Source organism: Sarcophilus harrisii, chromosome 3 (assembly GCF_902635505.1).
Source record: "Sarcophilus harrisii chromosome 3, mSarHar1.11, whole genome shotgun sequence".
Lineage (NCBI taxonomy): Eukaryota > Metazoa > Chordata > Mammalia > Dasyuromorphia > Dasyuridae > Sarcophilus > Sarcophilus harrisii.
In genome coordinates, this window is record NC_045428.1 from 334,490,855 (window position 1) to 334,516,589 (window position 25,735).

Consider the following 25,735-nt stretch of genomic DNA (forward strand, 5'->3'; position numbering starts at 1 on the left):
GAACCATAAACTTCAACATAAGTACCAGAAGACCAGTTTATCTTAGATATATCACTAAATGTTCTAAGTATACTTTGTATAAATGTATAAAACAAATTAGTCTAAAGTTTGTAATTTTTCATTCTTCCATCAAAGACAAATTTAAATTATCAAGTGTACTTCAAAATAGGTTGAAAAATAACTGTTCAGTGAAGAGGTAGATGCGGATCCCTTAATGAGGCTCTTTGGGAGAAACAACTAGCATTTTCCCCAATCATCAAGTCAACTTCACAGAAGCCCAGTGATACAAATCCTTTTCTAGGTCATAAAATTCGGTGTGCTACCAAGTTGAATGTTTCAGATTGCCATCAAGTATGTTATCAAATGCTATGGAAAAATAGGGCAAAAAAATGTGTCTGACAGTGTAGTTCTTTTTCTTCCCATTTTAACTAAAGACATTTAATTAACTTTAGAGCTTTGAAAAAATGCTACCAAAAAAACCCCCTAGAAAATATATATGAAAATAATTTTTCCATTATACTGTAATGAGAAGCGACAACTCTGAGGTACAGCAGATATGGAAAGTTTACAGATATCTATCCTAATTCAGACAAAAAGCAAATAAAAACAAATTGTTTCTAAAGTATTTTAAAAAGAGATTAGTTATTTTGTTTTCTCCCTTATCTAATTTTAGAAACAGATGAATTATTAAGGTTCAAATTTGATAGATTACTTCAACTACCAGATAGATTCATTAAGGCAGTTCATCTTTGGCAATATTTTTTCTAAGGTTGAAGAAGTTATGAATATCAAAATAAAATATAAGAATAAAGTACTCTTATTTTTGAAAAGCAGAGCAAACTTCATGTTTAGTCTGATCATTTGCTTTTCTTACTAATTAATATAACTGATTCAATCAAATAAGCAGACATTCAAACAAGTTTCCTTATAACAATTTTTTTTATTTACCTTCCAAAAGATTTGAATACATTCAAATACAATGGAAATGTATTTCATGAAGTTTTGGATTGTCAACAAAAGCATAACTTTGGACTTCCTTTTATCCACTTCTTTTCTCTTTTTTCACACTTTTTAACCATTTTACAACTAGAATATCACTTAGAAAAATCCCTTATTAGCCAAATTTTTATACCCTCTTTTATCCAGGTCCTCAATCCCTGTGCTTTATAATATACCTGCAATTTACAAAAATCAGATCTCCTATTTCCAGGCTCTACTGCCAAACTGACGATTAAGTATTCCACCAGCAAGTAATTAACAACCAATTACATCACTTCCACCCTAAGAAACAAGAATTATTGCTTCTTTATTGCAAACTCTTTACAGTTAAAATAAGTGCCTTACCTGCTTCACATCATAAGCCAGAAGAACAAATCTTAAGTCTGGTGAAACAGAGTGTCTTGATGCTTTGAAGGTTACCTAAGGAACAATGAGAGAATACTTAACAAAATGAAATATTGGTTTGAATTTTCACACATTAATATCAATAAGAAAACAATTGATATTCATCCCCCCTCCCTCCTTCTCTCCTTTTCTGTCTCTTTCTTTCTCCTTCCTTTCCTCTTTCCTTCTCTGGCTCCTTTTTCTTCCTCTCTCTCTCTCTCTCTTTCTCTCTCTCTCTCTCTCTCTCTCTCTCTCTCTCTCTCTCTCTTTCTCTCTCTCTCTCTCTCTCTCCTCTTCTCTTCTCCTCCTCTCTATTTTGCATTCCCCCCAAGTGATGAAAAGGAAAAAAGTAATAAACTTAAGGTCAAGATAATCTGAATTTAAATTCTTCCCTCAAACAAATTGTATAACTGTAGTCAGGTATTATAATCTCTTTTAATTTTACTTTTCTTATTAGAAAGGTATGATAATTGCACCCAGTTCATAGTTTTTTTAATAAGCATCCAAGAAGATAACATTTACAGCAGATTGCAAACCTCAAAGTGTTTTACAAATAATAATAACCCAAAAACTTCCTTGTACTTCATTATATTCTAAAATTAATCATTCTGCAAAAAGATATCAAAAATTTACACCTCCTCCAATTATTTCTCACCTGGCTTCATTACTTCATCATGCCTATAGAATGACTTCTCCCTACTTCTAAATCTTTGTATTTTTGTTTTTCCTCATGAGATTGTGATTTCTTTGAGGGCAGGGGCTTTCTCCTAACTTTTTTTTTAATATCCTGTGCTTACCAGAATGTCTGGAACATAGTAAATTCTTAATGATTAACTCAAACTTTTTCTAAGAGTATCTCTAGAACATAGGATTAATATTTTAAATAATCAGAAAACAGTCAAAGCATCCTTTCTATTACTCAACAGACTTTTGTCAGGGAGGACTTATCGGTTAGTAGATTGATTTGAAGAACAACAACAAAAAAAGATTGGCCCCTTTGTGGCCGTATGGTTTTTAAGCTTTGCTTTTTTACCTTTTTACTTTGTGAAAATAATTCTCTCTTTAAAAACCATAAGTTTTCTGATAAAAATAAGTTTTGCAACATGCTGTAATTAATAATTACAAGAGATAGAGGAAGAAAATAAAAAGACCCCAAATCCAAGAGTTAAACTATTACTCCCTTATAAAATCTGATGTTACAAAGCAAGGCTCTACATATCCTATAAAATAATGATGGCAACCAGAATCTCTACAAGAAAGTGGCTAAAAGCTTCCAAATAGTGAGAAAATTAAAAAGATTAATGACAGTGGTTTTTTATTAAGTGAACTCCAAAGCAAATTTTATAAGAAATAAGAATGAAGGATAGCAATTAAGAAGCTTTAGATAGATACCAAATAAAATCAAATTTTCTCTGGTTAGCCAACTGAGTGATAAACAAAATAAAAGCATATTAAAAATATATTGTATAAGACAAGTAAAGCAGGTATAGAGATGTTAGAAGAAATTCATAGAATCTTTGGATCAATGATTCACAACTACATTTCAATTAATCCAAAGGCCTTAATTTATAAACCTGAAAATTAAGGCCCAGAAAGATATAATGGCATCGTGTGGTCAGAAGTAGAAAAACTTTGATTTGGCATTGGGTCCTACACTTTGCTTTTCGTATTATTTCCACTGTAAATTGATATTTTTAAGTTACAAAAAAGAAAGAAAAATAGGCAAAACTCTGATAAGATAAAAAGTAAGCAATTAAAAAGTCCCATTGGGGCCAGATAGAAGCACAAGGACACATATTCACCTGAATTAGTGTTTTTTTAATGGCAATCACAGATTAAATAACTTAGATTTCATTCTGTATATAAAGCCAAATTTAATGTGCCTTTCCTAGGGGAACAGAAAATTTGACTACTACAGAATTTGCACTTTCTCCAAAGTCATAAGAAGTCATCTTCAAAGTAAAACCCAGGAGAAGACTCTGCTTCCTAGATACTGCTTTTTCTCACCAGTTAAAATTAGTACAGAGCTAAATTTTGAGAATATAAAGGAAATCTCACCTCTCCCCCATATTTCTCCATGTGATGTTCCTAGTATGCATTAACTTCACACTTTCACAGGTATGTGTGTCCTTTGGTAACAACATTTTGGTATCTTTTACAACTCCTACAATTATCTAGTCTGACACTTTATTAATTATCACTATACTGCCTTAAGCTTATGAAATATACGACCTGGGAAACTTTCCGCATTCTTTTTTAGAGAAGTAAGTGTCAGAACATTCCCTGAAATGCAAGAGATAGAAACGGGTCACTGATGCTACAAGGAACAATACTAATCATAGATTTGTAAGTTATATACCTGGCAACTAACATGGGAGAGCCTAGAATTTTCAAACAAAATTCTTGAGTGGCTCCCACATTATTCCATTCATATTTGTCAAGAACTTATGTGAAATTAAAAAAAAATGAAGCATTTTTAAGTAAACATGAGGCAGCTAAGTGATACAACAGAGAGAAATTGCTTTATATCTCGGTCCCATTTTTCTCATCTGTGAAATGAAGGCATCTAATGTCCCTTCTAGCTCAGATTCTATGATGCTAAAGATATTTTATTAAGTATTTATCATATTAAGGATGCAAAAAAGAAAAAGAAAAAGAATATAGCAACTACTATACTCCAGGTGATTATAATTTACCAGAAAGGATATCACATGTATTCAAAAATGTTTTCATCTTCTAAGATCATAGAATCAAGATCATGCATGCTGTGTACACAAAAAAAGGAATTAAACTAAAAGCAGTTTACATCTGGACAAGCAAATACACAGGTACATATTACTAAGAAGTGACCTAGAAAATAAAAGGGGAGATATATATGTCTCTTTGGAAACTTGTAAATTTTGGTCTATCTCAATTAAAATTTTATCCAAAAAACTATTAAGTATTTCATATTTATCTAAATACAAAATTCCCTTACATATAGGCATTATGTTTTAAATGTCTCTTTCGAAGAAGAAACAAATATATAGGTATACAGTGAAGAATGGAGCTTTATGGTGAGTCTAGGCCTGTAATTTTACTATTCTAGGAAACTCCATCTAAGATAGCTCTTTCTACTTACGCAGATCAGAAACTTCTCTGCAATAAATAGCTTTAAAGAGTTGCTTGGGGTACAAAGCAGTTAAGTAGTTTAGTTAGAGACACATAGACAGAATGTATTAAAGATAACATTTGAATATTTGTCTTTCTGAATCTGAGACCAGGATGTTATTGTTCTACCCTGGTAACCCTCACATATTTATTATATTAAATACTTATTCACTAGAAAAATTATTTTTAAAAACTTTTTTTTCAAATTGAAATGATATTTTATTCACTGTTTTCATCTCAAATTATATTACTTTGGCTTGTTTTAGCTATGTATTGAATTTTTATTGCTTCTCTAATGATTATCACAGTACCAAGCATGAAATAAGTGCTTTATAAATATTTGTTGAGTGAATGACTGATCTCAGATTTTAGGGCTAAGTTGATTGCTATAGTCTGATCCATGTAGTTTTAAAAACAAGCAAGCCTCTCCATTTATATCTTACATTGATACCATATGATATTTAAATTCATCTGCAGTTATTCCATCTGCAGTTTCCAAGTTAATATTTTCTAGGTGGAATTAAAACATTTCCATGTAGTCTTATGCCTTCAGTGATCATATCATCACATTCAATTAATATTTATTTATTTTGTCTTAACTAAGCCCACCAATTGTAGTTAACCAAGAGAAACAGGGAAAAGGATCTACAGGTGATCAAGTTTACCTTTAAAAATACAGAATGCATATTCATACAGCAATCCAAAGTCTCTCAAATATAAGGGGGGAAATGCCTATTTGGGATAATGACTTACATATAAGCCAAGTACAATGAAGATGATAGGTTTGGATTCCAGATCTGCCACAAACTCACTATCTTACTTAGAGTAAGTCTACTGCTTTCCTAAGCTTCTTTCCTCAGTTTATTGAGTAAAGTACTTGAACTAAATAATGCCAAATGTTTTTTTTTTTAATTTGCAATATTCTCTGCTTTTGTGAAGTATAATAGTATATTGATTAGGGCACCAGACTTGTAGTCAGGAGAAACTGAGGTAAAATCCTCACTCATATATTTACTAGTTATGTAACTCTGGGCAAGTCAATTAAGTTATGTCCCTCATTGCCTTTATCTATAAAATAAAAGGGCTGGGCTTAGTTAATAATATCTAGGCGCAAAATCTATTATGTTTTTATTCTATAATCAATGAAACAATGAATGTGGCAGTACCTAGCTATTGGAAAGCAATAGATGAGATGATCACTATCCTGCTGCCTTGCTTATACACTTATGTTAACACTGTTTTAATGTCAGGAATGTTCTCCTTAACTTTCTATGTCTTGCCAAATTCTGTGTAACCTTTAAGATCCAGAACAAATATCATTATATCTATGAAGCTCTGATTATAGCAATATGAAATGATCTCTCACTCACCTGAACTCATAACAATTACCATCTGTACAACTGACTTGACTATCAATCTTGTCCTACCTTGTCACAGCTGTTCTATAGTTGTCTTGAACAGTAATGTAAATGTTTTATTGTTACCATAATATCTCTATTATGAACCATGACGATAATCCTAATGAAATATCGTTTAGGCAAAACTTTAACAATCAAGAAAAGAAATAATATTGGAAGCAATATACTCAAATACAAGTGCAATGTACAAATTCATTCATCCAAGAAAAGTAAATAGGATGCAAGTGCAGAAAAAAAAAAGAAAAAGACAAGATTAAGCTATGTGTATTAGGATGGCAAAACAAAGTGCTAAGTAACTTTTGAAGGACAAAGTTTTAGCAAGAGTAAGACATAAGAAATGATTTTAGTTCTGTCTGCAAGAAACTCCTAACCTATATGGGAGAATAAGACACAGCCATCATACATGGTATGAAAAGTCAAGGTAATAATTTAAAAGACACATGATTTCAAAAATAAATTGGGTGAAAAAAATTTCACCCAAATGTATAGTATTGTTCTTGAATCTCTTGAATTGCCATTGGGGAAGCAAAGAAAAATCTACAATGCTGAAACTACCTAAATACTAATGAAAATAATGTAATTACTGCCACAAATCCAAATTATCTCATGAAACTAGGTACATGAGAAATAGCATGTTGTGCTATAACTATATGTAGTTGAAAAAGCTAGCATAATCTATGCTTCTCCTGATCAGGAAGATATATTGTTTATTTTAGATAACAGAATAAAATATAGGGAGCCAAGAAGGCTCCCTTCATAAGTCTTCTGTTTCAATCTCCTCACTTTAAATATTAAGGAAAATGAAGACTCAAAAGGAAAAAAAAACTTGTTTAGAGTCCCATAAGTAAGAAAAACTTTTTTTTTTGTTTTCACAGTAGACATTTTATATAGAAAATTAGAAGAAAAAAAAAAGAAAAATGCTTCAATCAGCAGGCAGTCTATAAGTCCTTTATCCATAAGTGAATAGCATTTTTCATCAATATTTCTTTGAAATTTTTAAGGAGAATTATACTTATCAAAGTTGTTAAGTATTTCACATTAAAGTATCATTATAATCTTGCTATCACTATGCAGATAATTGTTGGATCTGCTTACTTCATTTTGCATCAGCTTTTTCCCCCCTAAATTTTATTTTCTAGAACCATTCCTTCATCATTTCTATAGTACAATTTATTCTGTCACAATCATATACCACAACTTTTTCAACTATTCCCCAACTGATGAACATCCCATCAGGTTCCAAATCTGTGCCATCATAAAAAGAGCTGCTATAAATATTTTTCAACATATTCTTTATTCTTCCTATTTCTTGATCCTTTGGTGGTAGAGACATAATAGCAGTACTTCTGAGCTGGAAGGTATGTACAGTTCTATATTCCTTTAGACATGGTTACAAATTGTTACCTAGAATGGTTGCACCAGTTGACAGGCACACAAAAAGTTACCTATTTTTCTACTATCAAATAATGAATTCTTGATAAACCTGTGTGATTATCAAACACTGTTATATGTGAATATATGTGTGTATATATATATATATATATATGCATATGCCCATGTACATGTATATACATGTTTACATATGTATAAATAAATATACACATATATATATGACACAGAGAGAGAGAGAGAGAGGGAGAGAGAGAGAGAGAGAATTTGGATTTGTCATTTATTTTGAAACAAAATATTCCCAATATATAAAATAATGACATGAGAATGAAACTGGACAGTCACCTGTTAAAAGTACTTCTGTGCTTTTCAAATGTTTCTAAGTAAATGTTAATAAGAAAATGTTTTATAAAACTTTTAAAATTATGGTTTTATTAAATAAACATTATTAAACAAAATTAAATAAATATTATAAGGGCTAATTAATGTTATTTATATGACTATTATAATAAATCTGTTTCCTTATCTCCTTAAAAAAGAGGTCAGGAATAGATAATAGCTTCAAATAAATAATACATAATATATATATACATATATATATAATAAATAATAGAATATTTTAAAAATAAATTAAAATAAAAGCCAACTACTTTAGTAAATCAAAAGACTTTCACTTAAGAATGATAGATTATACTGAACAATATATATTTGTGCAAATTTTTCTTCTTCAAAAATGCATTTTGCTGTGGTCAATTCTGTCTTCATATATTGGATGAATAAATTCTGCTAATGAATTTGTGTTATTAATTTTTCCTGAATGGTACTAGTTACCTAAATTTTCAACTAGTATTTCACCACAAGTAGTATTGGAAAGCTATGAAAATGATGAAAAAGATAAGACTTTGGAAGTCTGAGGTGCATCTCTTTGCTATTAGAAATAAACTATATGATAAAACTCTTTAGTCAATTAACATATACCCAGTATTAGATCAGTGAAAGCAAGAGGATAGACATAGCAAAACAATGAAGTATTCTTTTGCCATACTTGACAAAATCAATTATGTCTCATTTCTAAAGCAATCACACCCTCTTTATTCTTCACTAATATAAAAGTTGATTCAAATCATATGTGGTATATACAAATTGATGAAAATAACCATAGAGATTTCATTGCCTTCTTGTTATTTGATAATTTACCAAATTTCCTCTTATTGGTTATTCTATGGATATTTACCCGCAATTATTTCAGGATGGCAATTATATATTCATATTCATATATATGCACATAATTATATTTGTATCCTATTTGTATGAAGTTTCTCTTCTTTAAGCATCATACCTTTTCTTTCCTTGGCAGAAAAATGAAACCTAGTAATATATTTCCTAACATTTAACAAATATGCCAGAGGAGAAAATCAATTACCAGCATCATATTATAGGAATCTGACATTGTAGACCACCTAGCACAAAAAGGTTTTTTGATGGGTTCTTTGTGTTTTACTTTAATATGGTGAAGAAAAACTTCATACAAATAGGAATCATCAAACTTTGGAATAACTTATATTCTATACACTAGCTTGGATTTATTATTCTAGCAATTAGGTGGAATAGTATGTAAGTGTTGTACTAGCTTTCAAAAGACCCGAGTTCAAACCCTATATCTCTAACATTAACCAACTGCGTGAATGATGGGCAAGTTATTTAACATCTCTAAACCTCAATGACTTTAGCTGTGAATTCAGAATAATAACAGAATCTATCTCACAGAATAGCTGTAAGAATCAAATGAAATAAAGCACAGAAAATTATTTACAAATACTAAAGGCACAATACAAATCCTAGCTAAAATCATTAAATTTAAAATTATAATCTTTGAGACCATTATTGAGAAGTGGTATGATGCTTTGAAATATCTTCTCTAAACCTAAGATAATTTAAAAAATTCATATCCTCTAAGGTAGGTGTGCATGTGTATGTTTATGCATACATGCACACATATACTTACAAATATACACATATGTACAAAATATACCATACATACATGTGTGTGAGCATATGTGTTTATTCCAGCATTGATATGAAATATAAAGGATCATATCACCCAGGACATGTCAGCCAGTATATATTGAAACTTAACTTCTCAATTTCAGGGTAGCAATTACATTCATGCCTTATCACTTTCTCTCTTAAAGCAACCAATATTCTCCTTATCATTAATCACCTTTTCAGTGTTCTGAAATGGCAACATTTTTCTACCCTATCTTCCCTCTATTATTAAAAATATTTTGGTTTGGAATAGATCTCATAACTTTTGTGCTTTACCCTCAGTTTGAAAATTTAATCTTCTCAAAGATTAGAAAGAATTTTCAATTTATAAAAGGTAATCTAAGCTTATAGTAAACTGGAAGTTTTGAGATTTATCACATGAATTTATCATATGATTTCACATCATAAAATAAATTCATATTTGTCATTAAGAATTATATTTTCAGGCTCCAAATACATATGCTACACATGGATAAAAAGTAAAAATTCCCTCATTTTATTCTCTTAGATATATTTAGCTTCAAGTGTCCTTGCTTCCTGTAGTTAATCACAGTTCTAACACTGTTTCTCATCCAAACTATAATTTATAGTGTTCCCTTCTATTCTATTTGATGTTTTTAATGAATCATCATTTAGAAATTGTCCTTCAGATATAAGTTACTGAGATTTATCAAGTAAATTACAATGGTCCTATTGCTGAGATGCTTGCAAAATATTTACAACATATCTGCATTACTTAACCATAAACACTTACGACAAATATTTAATATTTTATGATTATATAGTGCTCTTAATATGTTGACTATTAGTCTCTTTTTAGTCTAATAAAACAATAAATAAGAAAAGCATGTGAATGATTATTAGAATTGCACACATGCTTCTCAATGAGGAGATACTAATTGTAGCAAGGAGATATGTATTGGGAATGACATCAAAAATAAGATGAAAATATAAGTTGAAATTAAGTGACTCAGAGTTCTTCAAAATATTAGCATATTCATTGTGATACATTCCTCTTTTAGACTGATGCAATAATTTTCAGCTTTAGGCTCTAATCTTTTTTAACTTGTTCATAGTCAGATTCCCACTGAGTTTGATCAAGACTCATAATCACAAATTTATTCTGCTTTTCCTGCTCACTTGACAGCATCCTCTTATTAGGCAGTGATACTAAAGATGACAATTCTCTGGAAACCCTCAAGCCATCAGAAGATGAAAAGAGAAACTTCAGTGGCAATGGGAGATTTTATATGTGTGTGTGTGTGTGTGTGTGTGTGTTTTACACACACACACATCTTCTAAGACAATTGCTGTTCTGCTAAGCAAAGAATCAAGTGCTTTTGTTAGCACTGAGAAATGAATTCATAAGCTAAAAAGTTATCACTAACAGCAGTTAAGACTATTGGAGAGCATGCTAATGTCTTCTATTTTAGATCCTGCTTCCCTACCATTCACCTATCCTACACCCATAAGCATCCTAAGTGAGAACAGGAATTGACTTTCTTATGCTCAAAAGTCCAAACTTGAGTATTCACTGAAATTTTCTTATTCCTAATTAGATTTATAGTTGAGAGATATATTCTTCAAATACTCCAGAAAAAGCATAACTTCAGTTTATAAATTTACTTCACATTTAAGGAATAATCTAACTCTCCATTATTTAGACATTCTGTTCATCCAGGGCATTATGACCCCATCTCATTTAATTTTCTAATTTTCGTATCTTTCATGGCTTATTAATTACATCCATTCATAATAAATTGGAATAGGGAAAAAATGAAATTAAGATTTCTGTATATGTGTGCATATGCATGAGTGTTTGTGAGTTTTTAAGTGTTTTCTAGAGAAAGTTGAAACATTTTTTTTTGAGAAACTGATATTCAAATTGAATATGGAATTCTAATTTCTGTGACCTTCTTAAAATAAAAATGGGTTACCTTTCCATATATGTGAAAGATACCAAAAAAAAGGAATATTCAGATTCTGAGAAGGAAAAGGTGAATGTCCATTCACAAATTATTAGTATTTCAGAAAGTAGGCTTAGATCAAAAGTTTTGCAGTCAAAAAACAAAAAACAAAAACAAAAACAAACTCAGCCTTTTCCTCTTATTTTAAACTGTAAACTTTTCCAAGTTTAGAGAAAGAAAGCGAATCTTTCTCTTTCCATTAAAGTTATGCTTATAACAAGATTCCTAAAACTATATACTGAATAATTCTCCCAACTATACGCCATTATCAGATACCCAAACTGGACAAAAGTGAGAAACCTGTGATCTGGCATGGTATGGCATGGACACATGACTCTTGCCCCAGAATAGTAAGTTATTTCCATATATATATATATATATATATATATATATATATATATATATACATACATACATACATAAAGAAAAATGGAGACCATTATGAGGAGATAAAGAGTAAAGAGACTAAATTTTGAGTTTGTGGTGTAGGGAAATAAGTTAAAATCAATAAAACAATGAATTTCTAAGTTCTGTTGCTTTTCTTTCTTCTTTTATTTTTCTTAGTCCTATATAGTCTTCCTGATTATAAAATTACCAAATTTAGTCCTTTAATTTCCTATGAGTTATTGTTCTTTAGGCTCTTAGTCATGGCTAACTCTTTGTGATCCAATTTTGAATTTTCTTGGCAAAAAGATACTGGAGTAGTTTGCCATTTCATTCTCCAACTTATTTTACAGATAACAAAACCAAGGTAAATAGGGTTAAGTGACTTCCTAGGAACACACACATGGTAAATATCTGAGGTTAGGTATGAACTCAGGAAAAAGGCTTTCTCCAGGCTCAGAATCTTATTCACCTTATAACCTAACTGTCTGATCCCCTATTAGACCTGTAAGTGAATAGAAATATGAGTATATGAGTATATTACAACTTAAATATATATATATATATAACTATACTATATAATACTATAAATACCCAAATAATATCCAAGAGGAGATCAATTCTGTTGAGTTCTCTTCTGCTATTCTTCTGATATTCACATTTATAGTATTCAATGTTTGCCATAGCACATTTCCCCCAAAATACTATGATATAGCTAGTTAATATATTAAATTTCTTGTTTTATAGAAAATGAAAGGTGGGCCATGGGTGATTTGAATACATGGATATTAAGTAAAAATAGAATGTTGTATTGTGAAAAGGTCATTGACTCTAAAACCAGAGAACTATGATTTAAATTCTGTTTTTGATGCTATTCCCTTTTGACTGTTTTGAACAAATCTCTTCATATCTCAAAGTCTTAGTTCTAGTGTAAAACAGAATTGTGTAGTTAAACAGCCTCTGAAGTATCTTTTAACTTGTGATTTATGATCCAATGATTGACCATCTCCCAAATTACAAATTTAAGGCTTTTTCTATTATGATGATGAATGGCATTGACAATGACAACATAAACCCTGAGGAAAATACAGTCTAATATGCACATATTCAATCTAAGTCAGAAAACATCTATTAATTGCCTGGTAGAAACTGGACATCATGTCAATTATGAATAAAATATGGCTTCTCATCTTGAAGAGCAGAAGTCTAATAAGGGGAATCAGATACATTTATAAAGAACTAGAATAAAAAAAGTAAATTTTGAAAAGGAATGAAAGTACAACCTTACAGAAGTCCATAGGAGTAAAGTATAGAATACTTTTAAATATTAGAAGACTTGTGTCTACTTGGACAAAATATAGCATTTCAGGTGAAATTTGACTTGAAAGGATGAGTATTATTTCAATCTGCAGAGATGTACTTGGAAAAGCATATCTGGCAGGATGAATGATTCTTTAATTCCCCCCCCCCCAAAAAAAAAGACAAGATATCATGAAGCCCAATCTGAAGATTAGCTAAGGGAAAAAAATAAAAATAGACAGGAAGCCAAAGGGGCAAATAGAAACACAATCTGAAATGTCAGTTTTTTGTGAGGAGTTGGAGGTTTTTTCATCCTATGGGATAATGCAGAAAATCACTGGAGGGAAAAAAATGGTGGTAGGAGGCATAAAGGCTATTAATTCAAAAATGTTATTGTCTCAAGAATAGATATATGAATTTAAAACCCTGGTTGATTCATGTAAATATTGAACTCACAGTGAAAAAGCAGCTACATTCCTGACACCTTTTAAAACATTCTTATGCTTCTTCATCCCTAAATCAATGAATGAAAAACCTGAACTAATGTAGCTACACAGGATTAGGTTATGTACAGGAACAGAAAGCATTTGATTTAGAAACTAGCAAAAAAAGATTCAACCATCTGCTTTTTTACTGAGCTGCAGCCAGCTAAATTGAACAGAAAATAGACTTAATACTTCAGAAAAAAAGAGTCTGTGTAAAAGGAAAGAATAAAATATATAACTGATGAGAAATTAAGGCAATAGTTAATTCTTATACAAAATCCAGGTTTTGCATTATTTTATTATAATTCTGATGATGGTAAAAATAATAAAATATTTTTATTTTGAGTTCCAAAATGTTTTTCTCTTTCAACTCATTCTTTATCTATACATTCTACTAAGCAATTAATTTATCCAATGAGAAAACAAAACATGTTATGTTGATTACACATACGAAGTCAGGAAAAGCTCATTTCTGCATTAATCATGTTTTCTCACCTACCCTCCCATCCCCCCAAAAAGCAAAAAAAAATTAAAGAAATGTAAAATATATGTTTGAATATGCATTGAGTTTATCAGTTATCTATCTGAAGATAGTTTTTCATCATGAATCCATTGGAATTCCATTGGAATAGTTATGGATCATTATATTGATTTGCTGTTTTTTAGTTCAATAGTCCTCTGGTTCTGCACATAACAATTCCAACAAAATTTGTCCTTGACTTGGAAATGGGTTCAATACTGCAAATTCTTTTGAGACACCCCCAGACACTGGTCTGCAATCCCAAGCTTTTTTGATCTTCTTCTGAACCCCAACAATATCATCTGCAAAAAAAGTGCTGTTTTTTCCTAACATTGCCTATGCTTATTCCCTAATATATTTTCCTTTCTTATTTATATGGCTAGAACTACTACAAAAATATTGAATAAAAAAGGTTGAATAATAATAATAAATATGCTTGCTTTGCCTGTGATCTTACTGAAATGGCTTCTATTCTATCCTCATTTTAGATTATTCTTGCTCTTTTATTCTTTTCACCTCTTAGACCATGTGGAATATTGTGTGTCTGAGTCAAAGAAAATTTAGGAAATTTCTGCTGATAAAGAACATCAGAACCAGTCATTCTGCTGAGAAGTATTGCTAGGTGAGAATGAACAAGCACAGGCCTGCCTGGTTAATGCACTAGTAGAAGGGCACAGATCCTTCTGGTTGCAGGGATTTACAAGATGACCCTCTTGTTCCTGTTTTTTGTGTCTAAGCTAGAAGGGAGACTTGAAGGAGACTGTGAGACCACATGAACTATTCCTCATTCCCCATGAAAAGATTATCAACAATCTGATATATATATATATATTTTAAACGAATAGGCAAAGGAATAAGAACCCAACCAAAAAAAAAAGTTACTATGAGAATAAGGAAGAAAGAGTCATTTTTAGATTAGGAGAAAAAAAATAAAAAAAAAATTAAAAACCCCTTCATCTCCCAAAATATTATCAAATTGTTACCTGCTAAAAATAATCCCCTAAAAAACACAAAAGATATTTTAAAATGCAATAAGAGAAGCAGAGGAAAACAAACAATGCCCCCCCTCCTGAAAACAAAATTTAAAAAAAAATGAAAAAGATGATGAAAAGAAAGATAGCTAACTAGAAAAAGGAGATCCAGAATATTAAGAAAATGATTCTTTGAAACTAGAATTAGGCAGGGAAAATAATAAATTTATAAGAGAAAAAGAAATAATAAAATAAAGTACAAAGAATGAAAAAAAGAAGAAAATGTATGATATCTCATAAGAAAAACAGCATATATAGAGAACAGAAGATAAAAACATGAAAATGATTGGATTATTTGAAAGCTATGAACAAAAAAAGAACCATGATACAGTAATACAAGAAATAATTAAAGAAAATTGCCCTGCAGTGACAGAATAAGAGAAAAAGTAGAAATACAAAAATCAAATGACTACCAACTGAAAGAGACAATACAAAGTAAACATCATAGCCAAATTCTGAAACCATAAGATCAAAAAGAAAATATGAACAACAAGGGAAATAAAATGCAGCAGGGTCACAATTAGAATCACACTACACCTAACAGCAGTTACTAAAAAGACCACAGGTTTTAGAACTTTATATAGGAATGAAAAATAAAAATCATTGAATGAAATGTCAGAGTTTTATGATTTTGTTGCAAAAAGACCTGAATTTAAAAGAAACTTCTACATATAATATCTAAGAGAAAAATGAGGCAAACATCAAAAACTAATTTCAAGGGACTCAATAAGAACAAATAGTTTGTACTTTATATATGGAAATGTAAGCAATATGTCTAAGATTATAATTAATAATTTGAAATATTTTTCAATTGAATTTCAATAAATTGAATATATATTTAATAGTTTGAAAGAAATATTAGGGCAGAACCCAAGTATCATATAGTTCTAAAAAGAAAAGTTGAGTTTAAAAAAGTATTTATATTACATAATGAAGTGCAAGAGAAAGAAGTGACATAGCATAGGTATGGCAGTGCTGGAACACCAATAAGGAATGCGTTAAAGATGGAAAAATGCATATATATCTAGAAGGAAATAAAGTCTTCTAAATTTATAAATAAAGTGGGGAAATGGGATGAGAATGGGATAAAACTTGTGTAGATTAAGAAGAAAAGGATAAAGAGTATCGATTAATGAGAATGAGATAAAAGAGGAAGAGAAAGTGTGGACAGTGATCCTTGGAGGCCCATGTAAGGTGGCAACTAGAAGTAAAGTGGAAAAGTCAGCAGATCTAGAAAATAATAATAGATACACACAATTCTAGTAATAATGATCAGGAGAAATAAGATAGGGGAAGCAATCTTTAAAGTAATTGATGAAAATTAAAGCTAAAATAAATTTAATCAAAAGACAAAATAGGAAAACTATACTATATATCAGCCATATTAATAAATATTGTTTTAGACTATTTAAAATAACTAGAAGGAATAAAATTGAAATATTGGTGGACTATAGGAAATGAGGAATTGTTAAGGGTTGGGTCAATTCTCCTAGAGCATCCACAGCTGTGCATCATAACTTCTGAAGGAGTTGCACGGCAGCCTTTGCTGACACAGATGTTGCAGACTAGGAATGAACTAAATTGGAGGCAAAGGGAAGAGGAGAGAGATCAGACCTCTCAGTCAGAGAGGTCAGGGATCAGCAACCGCCTCTCAGTCTCCTTGTATCATCCTTTCACAAAATGAGATTCATTCTGGGTTAGATCTCCAGTAGCCACTGTCAGGTGGCTTCCATGTACTCCAACAGTTCTCTGGTATATTCCAACATATTGGTGGAGTTAGAAAAATATGAAAAGACTTGGATGTATGAAGAGTTCTCTCACTTTCAGAGGAACAGGACAAACGAGCACATTAAAGTCTTACATATATGTATATCTTTTTCAATTTTGTATTTGTTTTAAATAAAAAATATTTAAAAAAAAATGCTGTCCAGGTCTTTTTTTTTTTTTTTTGATTGTGACTTTCAGTAGTTCCCTAATTCTTAAATTATTTTTATTTTTCCTGCATTTTTTCTCAGATCAGTTTTTTTTCAATAAGTTTGTTTGTTTGTTTGTTTGTTTGTTTTGTGTGTGTGTGTGTGTGTCTATCTGTATGTGTTTAAGTACATATTATAACAATATATAATCTTCTATTTTTCATTCATTTGATCTTGTTTGACTAATTCTTGCTTTTTCATAGAGTTATTAGCTCCCATTTTCCCAATTCAAATGTTCAAGAAATTATTTTCTTCATTTAACTTTTATATCTTCTTTTCCATTTGGTGAATTCTACTTTTAAGGAGGTGTTTATTACAATCGATCTTTTCCCCTATTTTACCAAGTGTATTTTTAAGGTATTATTTTATTCAGTCAATTTTTATCCTTTCTTTTTCAAACTTTTGACTCTCTCTTGCATGTATCTCATTTCTTTCCCCAAATTTCTTCTACTATCTTGTGTGATTTTCAAAATCTTTTGAGTTCTTCCAAAAAGGCTTTGAAACTAATTCTTATTACTCTCTAAGGACATTATTGTCCTTTTCTTAGTTTTTGTTTTGGTCTTCTTTTTTGCCATAATGATTTTCTATAGTCAGGCCTCTTTTTTATTTCTTTCTTATTTTTTACCCTGTTTTGTGACTTCTAAAGGTCTGCTGCTAAGGCCCAAAGAGTTCTGTCCCATGCCACAAAGTACTGTTACTGGCTTTATACACTAGGGATTCAGGTGCTGTTGGTTTGCTCACTGCCCTGGGGTGGTCAATCAATTGTAGTTGTGCCTACTGTTATCTGGGTTCTTGGGCTGGGATTTGAATTCTCACACCTGGCCTATTATGACATGGTTTGCTGAACCAAAATTAAGTGGCCTTGATTGCAGGTCTGTGCTCTGGCTGAGAGGTTCCAACAGGCATGACCAAATATCTCTGTTCTTGGCTGCACTCCACTTTTAAGCAAATGAGAAAGAAATTTCCTGAAGTCCTTCTAAATTATCTTACGCTGGAAAATTGTTTCACTACATCTTTTTTTGTAGGTTTTATTGCTCTAGAATCCATTTAGAGACTACAAGTTTTAATTTCATCATGTGAAAATTGTCTGATCATATCTTTTGAGCACTTGGGGAATGACATATTTTTATAAATTTTAGATATTTTAGAAATGAGACTTTTCTCAGAAACACTCTCTTTAATTATTCCCCCAGCTTTGTACTTCCTTCTTAATTTTGGTTCTGTTGGTTAGCTTTGTGTAAAACCTTTTTTAATTCAAGGTAAACAAAACTGTCCATTTTGCATTTCAAAATGTGTTATGGACCAGAACTTGAAACAAGGTACTAAGTGGAATTAATGAGACTATGATTATCTAGTTTAGCATGGTGCTTAATACTTCTCTAAATTCAGTATGATTGATTTAATCTTACAACAAATAATGGTTTCCTAGTATATAGTGATTGGTTTACACTCAGTGTAGAGCATGTTTACCTAGTTTACCTAGGAGCCTCAGCTAGATTCAGATTCAGAGGCAGAGAAGACAAAGGACTGGGGGCAGGAGCTCAAGCTCTCTGAACCAAGCAGAGAGATTCATTTCCACATTCAGTCAGGCTCCTGGTAGCTCTCCTGGGGGACTGAGAGAGCTCAGATTGAGATCTAGAGAAGACAAGTGGACTGGAGCATGATGCACAAGCCCTTGAACTCAGATTCATTTATCCTACCTCACACCATCTTAGTGGCAGGCCTGTTCTCCTTAGTTTCTCCACTGAAACCAAGACTCCAGAAGGTCTTTAAGAAAGCTAACCAGGCCCCAGTATTGTCAAGGAGACAATACTTTGAAAGAGATAATAAAGGATTTAGACTTTAACCCCTGGCTACTCTTGTGGGGATAACTGAACTGAAATAAAGGCTGCCCTAGAAAAGAAAACCAAACCAAGAACATTAAAATTTTTTCTCTAATTCTTTGGTCATAAATACCTCCCTTTTTCAAACATCTGAAAATACAGGTAAATTATCCCTTTCTGTTCTAATATGTTTATTATATCACCTTTTATGACCAAACCATGAACCTATTTTGACATTTTTTAGTATGGTGTGTGTTATGCCAAGTTTCTGACATTATTTTCCATTTTTCCCAGTAATTTTTGTGAATTAGTGAATAATTATTCCAGAAGTTAGAATTTGGAATGTCAAATATTATATTACTATAATCATTCATTATTTTGTCATGTGTGAGTAACCTATTCCACTCTTCCACTATTTCATTTTTTTTTAGCCAGTGCCAAATGCTTTTGATGACTACTGCTTTATAATATAGTTTTAGGTTTGGCTCTGCTAGTCCAACTCCTTTGTTTTATCTTTTTTTTAAATTAATTGCCTTAATATTCTTGATCATTTCTTCTTTCAGATGAATTTTGTTATAATTTTTTCTAGTTCCATAATTTTTTCCCCACAATTTGATTGGTATAGCATTGAATAAGTAGAACATTTTGGCCATAATTATCATTTTTATTCTATTAACTCACCCTACCTATGAGTAATTGATATTTTCCTAATTGTTTAGATTTCACTTTATTTATGTGAGAAATGTTTTATAATTGTGCTTATATATCTCTTGTGTTTATCTTGGCAGGTAGACACCCAAATATTTTGGTTTTATAAAATTATTTTAAATGGAATTTCTTTCTCTTTCTCTCTCTCTCTCTCTCTCTCTCTCTCTCTCTCTCTCTCTCTCCTGTTGTTGTTGTTGAGGCAATTGGGTTGAGTAAGTTGCCTTACAGCTAGAAAGTGTTAAGTTTCTGAGGCCAGATTTGAACTCAGTTCCTCTTGACTTTGGGGCTGGTACATTATCCACTGTACTACCTAGCTGTTCTGGGAATTTATCTTTCCATGTCTTGCTATAGGGTTTAGTCAGCAATATTTAAAAACTTCTCTACATTACAAATAATGTTTCCTGTTGGTTTTAGGTAGATGCTGCTTATAATTTTAAGTAAAGTTCCCTTTATCCCTCTTCTCTCCAGTCTTTTTTTGATCTATTGAGATTATCTCATAATTTTTGTGGTTTTCTTATTGATATGTCCACTATGGAAATACTTTTACTGATACTGAAACAACACTGAATTCCTGATATAAATCTCACTTAGTGATAGATTATTATCCAGGTGATAAATTGCTATAATGTGCTAATATTTTATTTAAAATGTTTGCATCAATATTCATTAGGGAGATTGGTCTGTAGTTTTCTTACTATTTTGGCTCTTCCTTGTTTAGGTATAAGTACCATATTTGTATCATAAAAAGAAATTGACAGGACTCCTTCTTTGAATATTTTTTCAAATAGTTTACATAGTATTGGGATTAATTGTTCTTTAAATGTTTGGTAGAATTCACTTGTAAATTCATCCATCTCTCCAGTTTTTTTTTTTTTTTTTTTTTTACGGAGTCCATTTGTTTAATTTCTTTTTCTAGAACGAGACTATATATAAGAAATTTATTTCCTCTTCTATTAATCTGGGCAATTTATATTTTTTGTAAATATTCATTCATTTTGATTAGATTGTCAGACTTGTTAGCATACAGTTAATGAAAATACATTCTAATTCTTGTTTTAATTTATATTTTATTAGTGATAAATTCATATTTTTCATTTTCTGATCAAATTAACCCAAGATTTGTTTATTTTGTTGGTTTCCTCATAAAACCAGCTCTTAAGTTTTATTAATTAGATCATTTATTTCTTTAGTTTCTGTTTTGTTACTATCTTTCTTTCTTGAATTTCAGAATTTCTAATTTGGTATTTAATTGGGGAATTTAAATTTGTTGTTTTTCTAGCTTTGTTTAGTTGCATGATCAATTCACTGATCTCCACTTTCTCTATTTTATTCATATAACTATTTAGAGATATAAAATTACCCTTAAAAAGTACTTTTGCTGCATCTCATAGGTTTTGATATGTTTTCTTATTATTGTCATTCTCTTGGATGAAACTATAGATTGTTTCTGTGATTTGTTGCTTGACCCACTTATTCCTTATAATTAGACTATTTAATTTCCAATTGGTTTGTAGTCTATCATTCCCTGGCACTTTATTGAATATAGTAACAAAATATAATATAATTTTATTGCATCATGGTCTGAAAAGTAGATATTTGCTCATGTCTACCTTTCTACATTTGCTTGTGAGGTTTTTATGCCCGAATACTTGGTCATTTTTGTGTAGTTGCCATTTACTGCCAAGAAATGGTATATTCATTTCTGTTCCTATTCTATTTTTCTTCAGAGGTGTATCATATTTGGGTTTTCTTGAATTCTATTAAACTACCTAGCTTCTTTTTTTGTTTATTTTGTGGTTAGATTTGTCTGATTATAACAGGGTGATATTAAGAACTCCTTAGTATAGTTTTGCTCTCTATTTTCTTCTGTTAACTGGCTTTAAATTTTCTTTATGAATGTGGCTGATCTACCTCTTAGTGCATATATATTTAGTATCATTACTACTTCCTTGTTTATGGTATCCTTTTTCAAGATGTATTTTCCTTCTTTATCTCTTGTAATTAGATCTACTTTTACTTTTGCTTTATCTGAGATTAGAATTGCTAGGCCTGCTATGTTTGCTTTACCTAAAGCATAAATTCTACTCTAGCTTTTTACTGTATTCTGTGTGTATCTTTCTAGTTCAAATGTTTCTTATAAACAACATATTATAGAATTCTGTTTTTTAATCTACTTTGCTATTTGTTTTTGTTTTATGGGAGAGTTCATCCCATTCATATTCACAGTTATGATTATCAGTTCTGTAATTTCCTATGTCCTATTTTCTCCCCTGTATGTACTTTTGTTCTCTCTTTATACTCTGTCCCTCATTATAAGTATTTTGTTTTCAACCCATGCCACTCATTACCAGCCCTATCTTCTATCGCCCCTTCTTCTTCTCTAACTTCTTTCTCCTAGTGTTTCTACCCTTACTTCTATTCAGCCCTTCCCTTTTCTTTCTTTTTTCTCCTCCTTCTTTATAGGGTAAGATAAAGTACTATACCTAATTGAATGATCAAGTTATTCCCTCTTTGATCCAAAATCAATGAGATCAAACTTCAGACAATGCTCATCATCCTGCCTTCTTTTCCTAGGATAATTAGGATAAATAGGTTAATTTTCCTAGGATAATCTTTAATACCTCTTAATGAAATCTAATTTGTCTCCTTAAACCTCCCCTTTCCTCTTCTCCCAGTATAGTTCTTTTTCCCTACTGAGGGAATGTATTTTCTTTGATATCATCACATCAAAGTTCGTTCACAATCACATCCTTCATCTATGTGTAGACCTGTAATGGGCTGAGGCTTGAGTTGATGCACTGAGGGCCCAAGCACGTGAGTCTAAATAGTAATTGGATTGTACTCTATTAATATACATGCTTGGATAAAAAATGGCCCCCGCCCACTCTCTGTGCAAGTCCTGATGTGTTGTATAGGAAATGACGATTTTGGTGGGTGGAGGCAGAGAGACAGGACAGGACGAGAAGCTGGGAGTGATTGGCCTGGGTTCCATACTCCTAGCTGCTGGTCATGTGGCTGCTGGTCTAACTAGCTTCTTGACTCAGCTGCACGCATTGCTATTGCCCATTCTCTTCCACCTCCGATCTTTCTTCACTGAGAATAAAGACTGACGATTTTCCCCTAACCTGAATTCCTGACTCCGGCTGATTTTAAAATATGCAGTCTTCACATAGACCCCCTCTAACTTCCACAATAACAGATACAGTTCTCAAGAGTTACAGATATTTTCCCATGAAGGGATGTAAATAAACCGTTTAACCTTTAAATAACATATTTTTTTTCCTGGTTATATTTTTATGGTTATCTTGAGTCTTGTATTTGAAGATCATTTTTTCTACATGATTCTTGTTTTTTCATTAGAAGTGGTTGAAAATTTCTTTCTTCATTGAAGGTTCATCTTCCCTGAAAGATGTTGCTCAGTCTAGCTGGGTAATTAATTCTTAGTTGTAATCCCAGGTTTTTGCCTTCCAGAATATAGTGTTTCATGCTCTTCAATCCTTTATTGTAGACACTATCAGATCCTGAGTAATACTGACTGATGCTCCTTGATACTTAAATTGTTTTTGTTTGGCAGCTTGCAGTATTTTTTTCTTTTTCTCTTTGACAATACAGTTTTTGAGTTTTGCAACAATGTTCTTTAGGGTTTTCCTTGTGGGATCTCTTTCCAGAGATGATGAAGGAATTTTTTCAATGAATATTTTCTCCTCTGTTTCTAACATTTTGGGATAGTTTCCCTTGATGATCTCGAAGAATGGCATCTAGGTTTTTTTTGGGGTGTGTGTGTGTGTGTGTGTGTTGTTTGTTTTTTGTCATGGCCTTCAGGTAGACTAGTGACTTTTAAATTGTCTCTCCTTGATGTATTTTGCAAACCAGCTATTTTTCCCCCATGAAGTATTTTACCTTTTATTTCATTTTTTCAGTCTTTTTTAATTTGTTTGACTGATTCTTGATGTCGTAGAATCATTAGATTCCATTTACCCATTTTAGTTTTTAATATGTGATTTTCTTCAGTTAGTTTTTACATCCTTTTTTCCATTTGATTACTTTTAGTTTTCAAGGTGTTGTTTTCTTCAGCAGTTTTGTTTTGTTTTTTTTGCATTTGGCCAGTTGAACTACCTTCCTTTTCCAGACTGTTGACTCTCTCTTGCATACCTTTAATTTCTTCTCATTTTTACTTCTACCTCTCTTATTTTCTTTTTAAAGATTTTTTTCCTTTGAGGCAATTGGGGTTAAGTGACTTGCTCAGGATCACATAACTCAGAAAGCTTTTTATAAACACTTCTAAGAGGCCTGTTTGAGCTAATTAATATCACTCTTTGAGATTTCCTCTGTAGATACTGTCTTTGTCTGAGTTTATGTTTTGTTCTGTCCTGCCACCATAATAGCTTTCCATGATCAACGTTCTTTTCTATTTCTTGTTCATTTTCTTTTCTTTTATTTTTGTATTTCCTCTTTTCTTTTCACTTTTGTGATCTAGCTCTGCTCCTGGGGTAAATGGGGCACTTTCTCAAACTACTCATGCAGCTCTGAGTCTTGGCTCTGAGTACAGGGTGGCTTTGTGTTTGCAGAGGTAGCTTTGCCTGTTCTTTCCAGGAAATAGTCTGGTTTCTAAGAATTTACCTTCTGAGCTCAGTAGGCTGTCCTATTGGTTTGCTCCACTACTAAGCCAGGACTAAGGGTCTCAATTGCTGATCTGCTGTAATTAAGATGATCTCAATGACTTTCTCAGACTCTATCTGAACTGCGCTAAACATCCCTTTTCATCCCAGTGAGACTGACCCTTTCTTGAAGTTTTTCCAAACAATCTTGAGCTGAAGGTGGATTCATTCCATCAGACTCTACTCAGATGTTTGGTTTCATGTAGTTTTCAAGGGAAACTGTGACAGCTCAAGCAGCTTCCTGGCTTTACTCTGCCACCTTGGTTCCACCCCCAAAAGTCCATAACACAGGAGATTATTGATAAGGTTATAATTTTGTACAATTGTAAAACAGACCATAATTTTATGCGTTGTTCTTTAGCACTCTATTTTGGATCTAAATATTGTAAAAGCATTAAAGTAAGATATACATGATAATTACATTCCGATACATTATTCCTATTTATATCATGTTACATGATGCCAAATTATAATTAAACATAAGAGAAAAAATTAGCAGAATTCCAATATCAATCAACTTTATGTCCAGTTATATTTTATAAGGAAACATATATCTTGGTTTTCATGGAGCAAAAAAAAAAAAAAATGAAGCAATGATCTCTTTGTATATTTAATTGTGTAATTATTCCTTTGTAATTTCTATGTATTAATTAATGTATGTTCCTTTGACTTAAATCTATTCTTTTTTATTTATTTTTAAAATTTTTTTAAAGCTATTCTTATGCTCAATTAATCATTAATCATTGAGGTAGTAGGCATTATGTTAATTGCTGAAGATACAAAGAAAAAATAAAGTTGGCCCTTTTCTCAAGATGCTTAAATTAAATTGATGAAGGAATACAGACAAAATAACAATCAAGATAATTATGAGATGATAGGAAAAGTATCAGATGTGAAAATGGAGTGAATCCCTAATACCAGGGAGAGATAGGGAAAAAGCATATAGGTGGGTCATGTAATGCTATGTGAGAAATAATTACGGTAGAAGGATTTAAAAATTATGAAACTGTAAAGATATGTTGGAAACTGGCTGGCAAGGACTTGAAATAACAAATAGAAACATTTACATGACACCTAAGGGGTAATATTAGGTGTTGGAGTCTATTCCTTAGGGAGTGATATGGTCAGATTTGATCCACCTTTGTTTTTTTTTTTTATTTATTTAATAGCCTTTTATTTACAGGATATATACATGGGTAACTTTACAGCATTAACAATTGCCAAACCTCTTGTTCCAATTTTTCACCTCTTACCCCCCCCACCCCCTCCCCTAAATGGCAGGATGATCAGTAGATGTTAAATATATTAAAATATAACTTAGATACACAATAAGTATACATGACCAAAACATTATTTTGCTGTACAAAAAGAATCAGACTCTGAATTATTGTACAATTAGCTTGTGAAGGAAATCAAAAATGCAGGTGGGCATAAATATAGGGATTGGGAATTCAATGTAATGGTTTTTAGTCATCTCCAAGAGTTCTTTTTCTGGGCATAG

The 25,735-nt window shown here is 31.4% G+C and overlaps 1 protein-coding gene across 1 annotated transcript in view; it reads right to left on the reverse strand.

Annotated features, from left to right (window-relative positions):
• The window catches only part of DPP10 (dipeptidyl peptidase like 10), an 817,253-nt gene that overhangs the window by 342,079 nt on the left and 449,439 nt on the right, over positions 1-25,735 (reverse strand). The window contains exon 5 of the mRNA XM_031959980.1: positions 1,345-1,419. Within this exon, the coding sequence (XP_031815840.1) occupies positions 1,345-1,419 (75 nt within the window). The remainder of the gene's footprint in view (positions 1-1,344; positions 1,420-25,735) is intronic.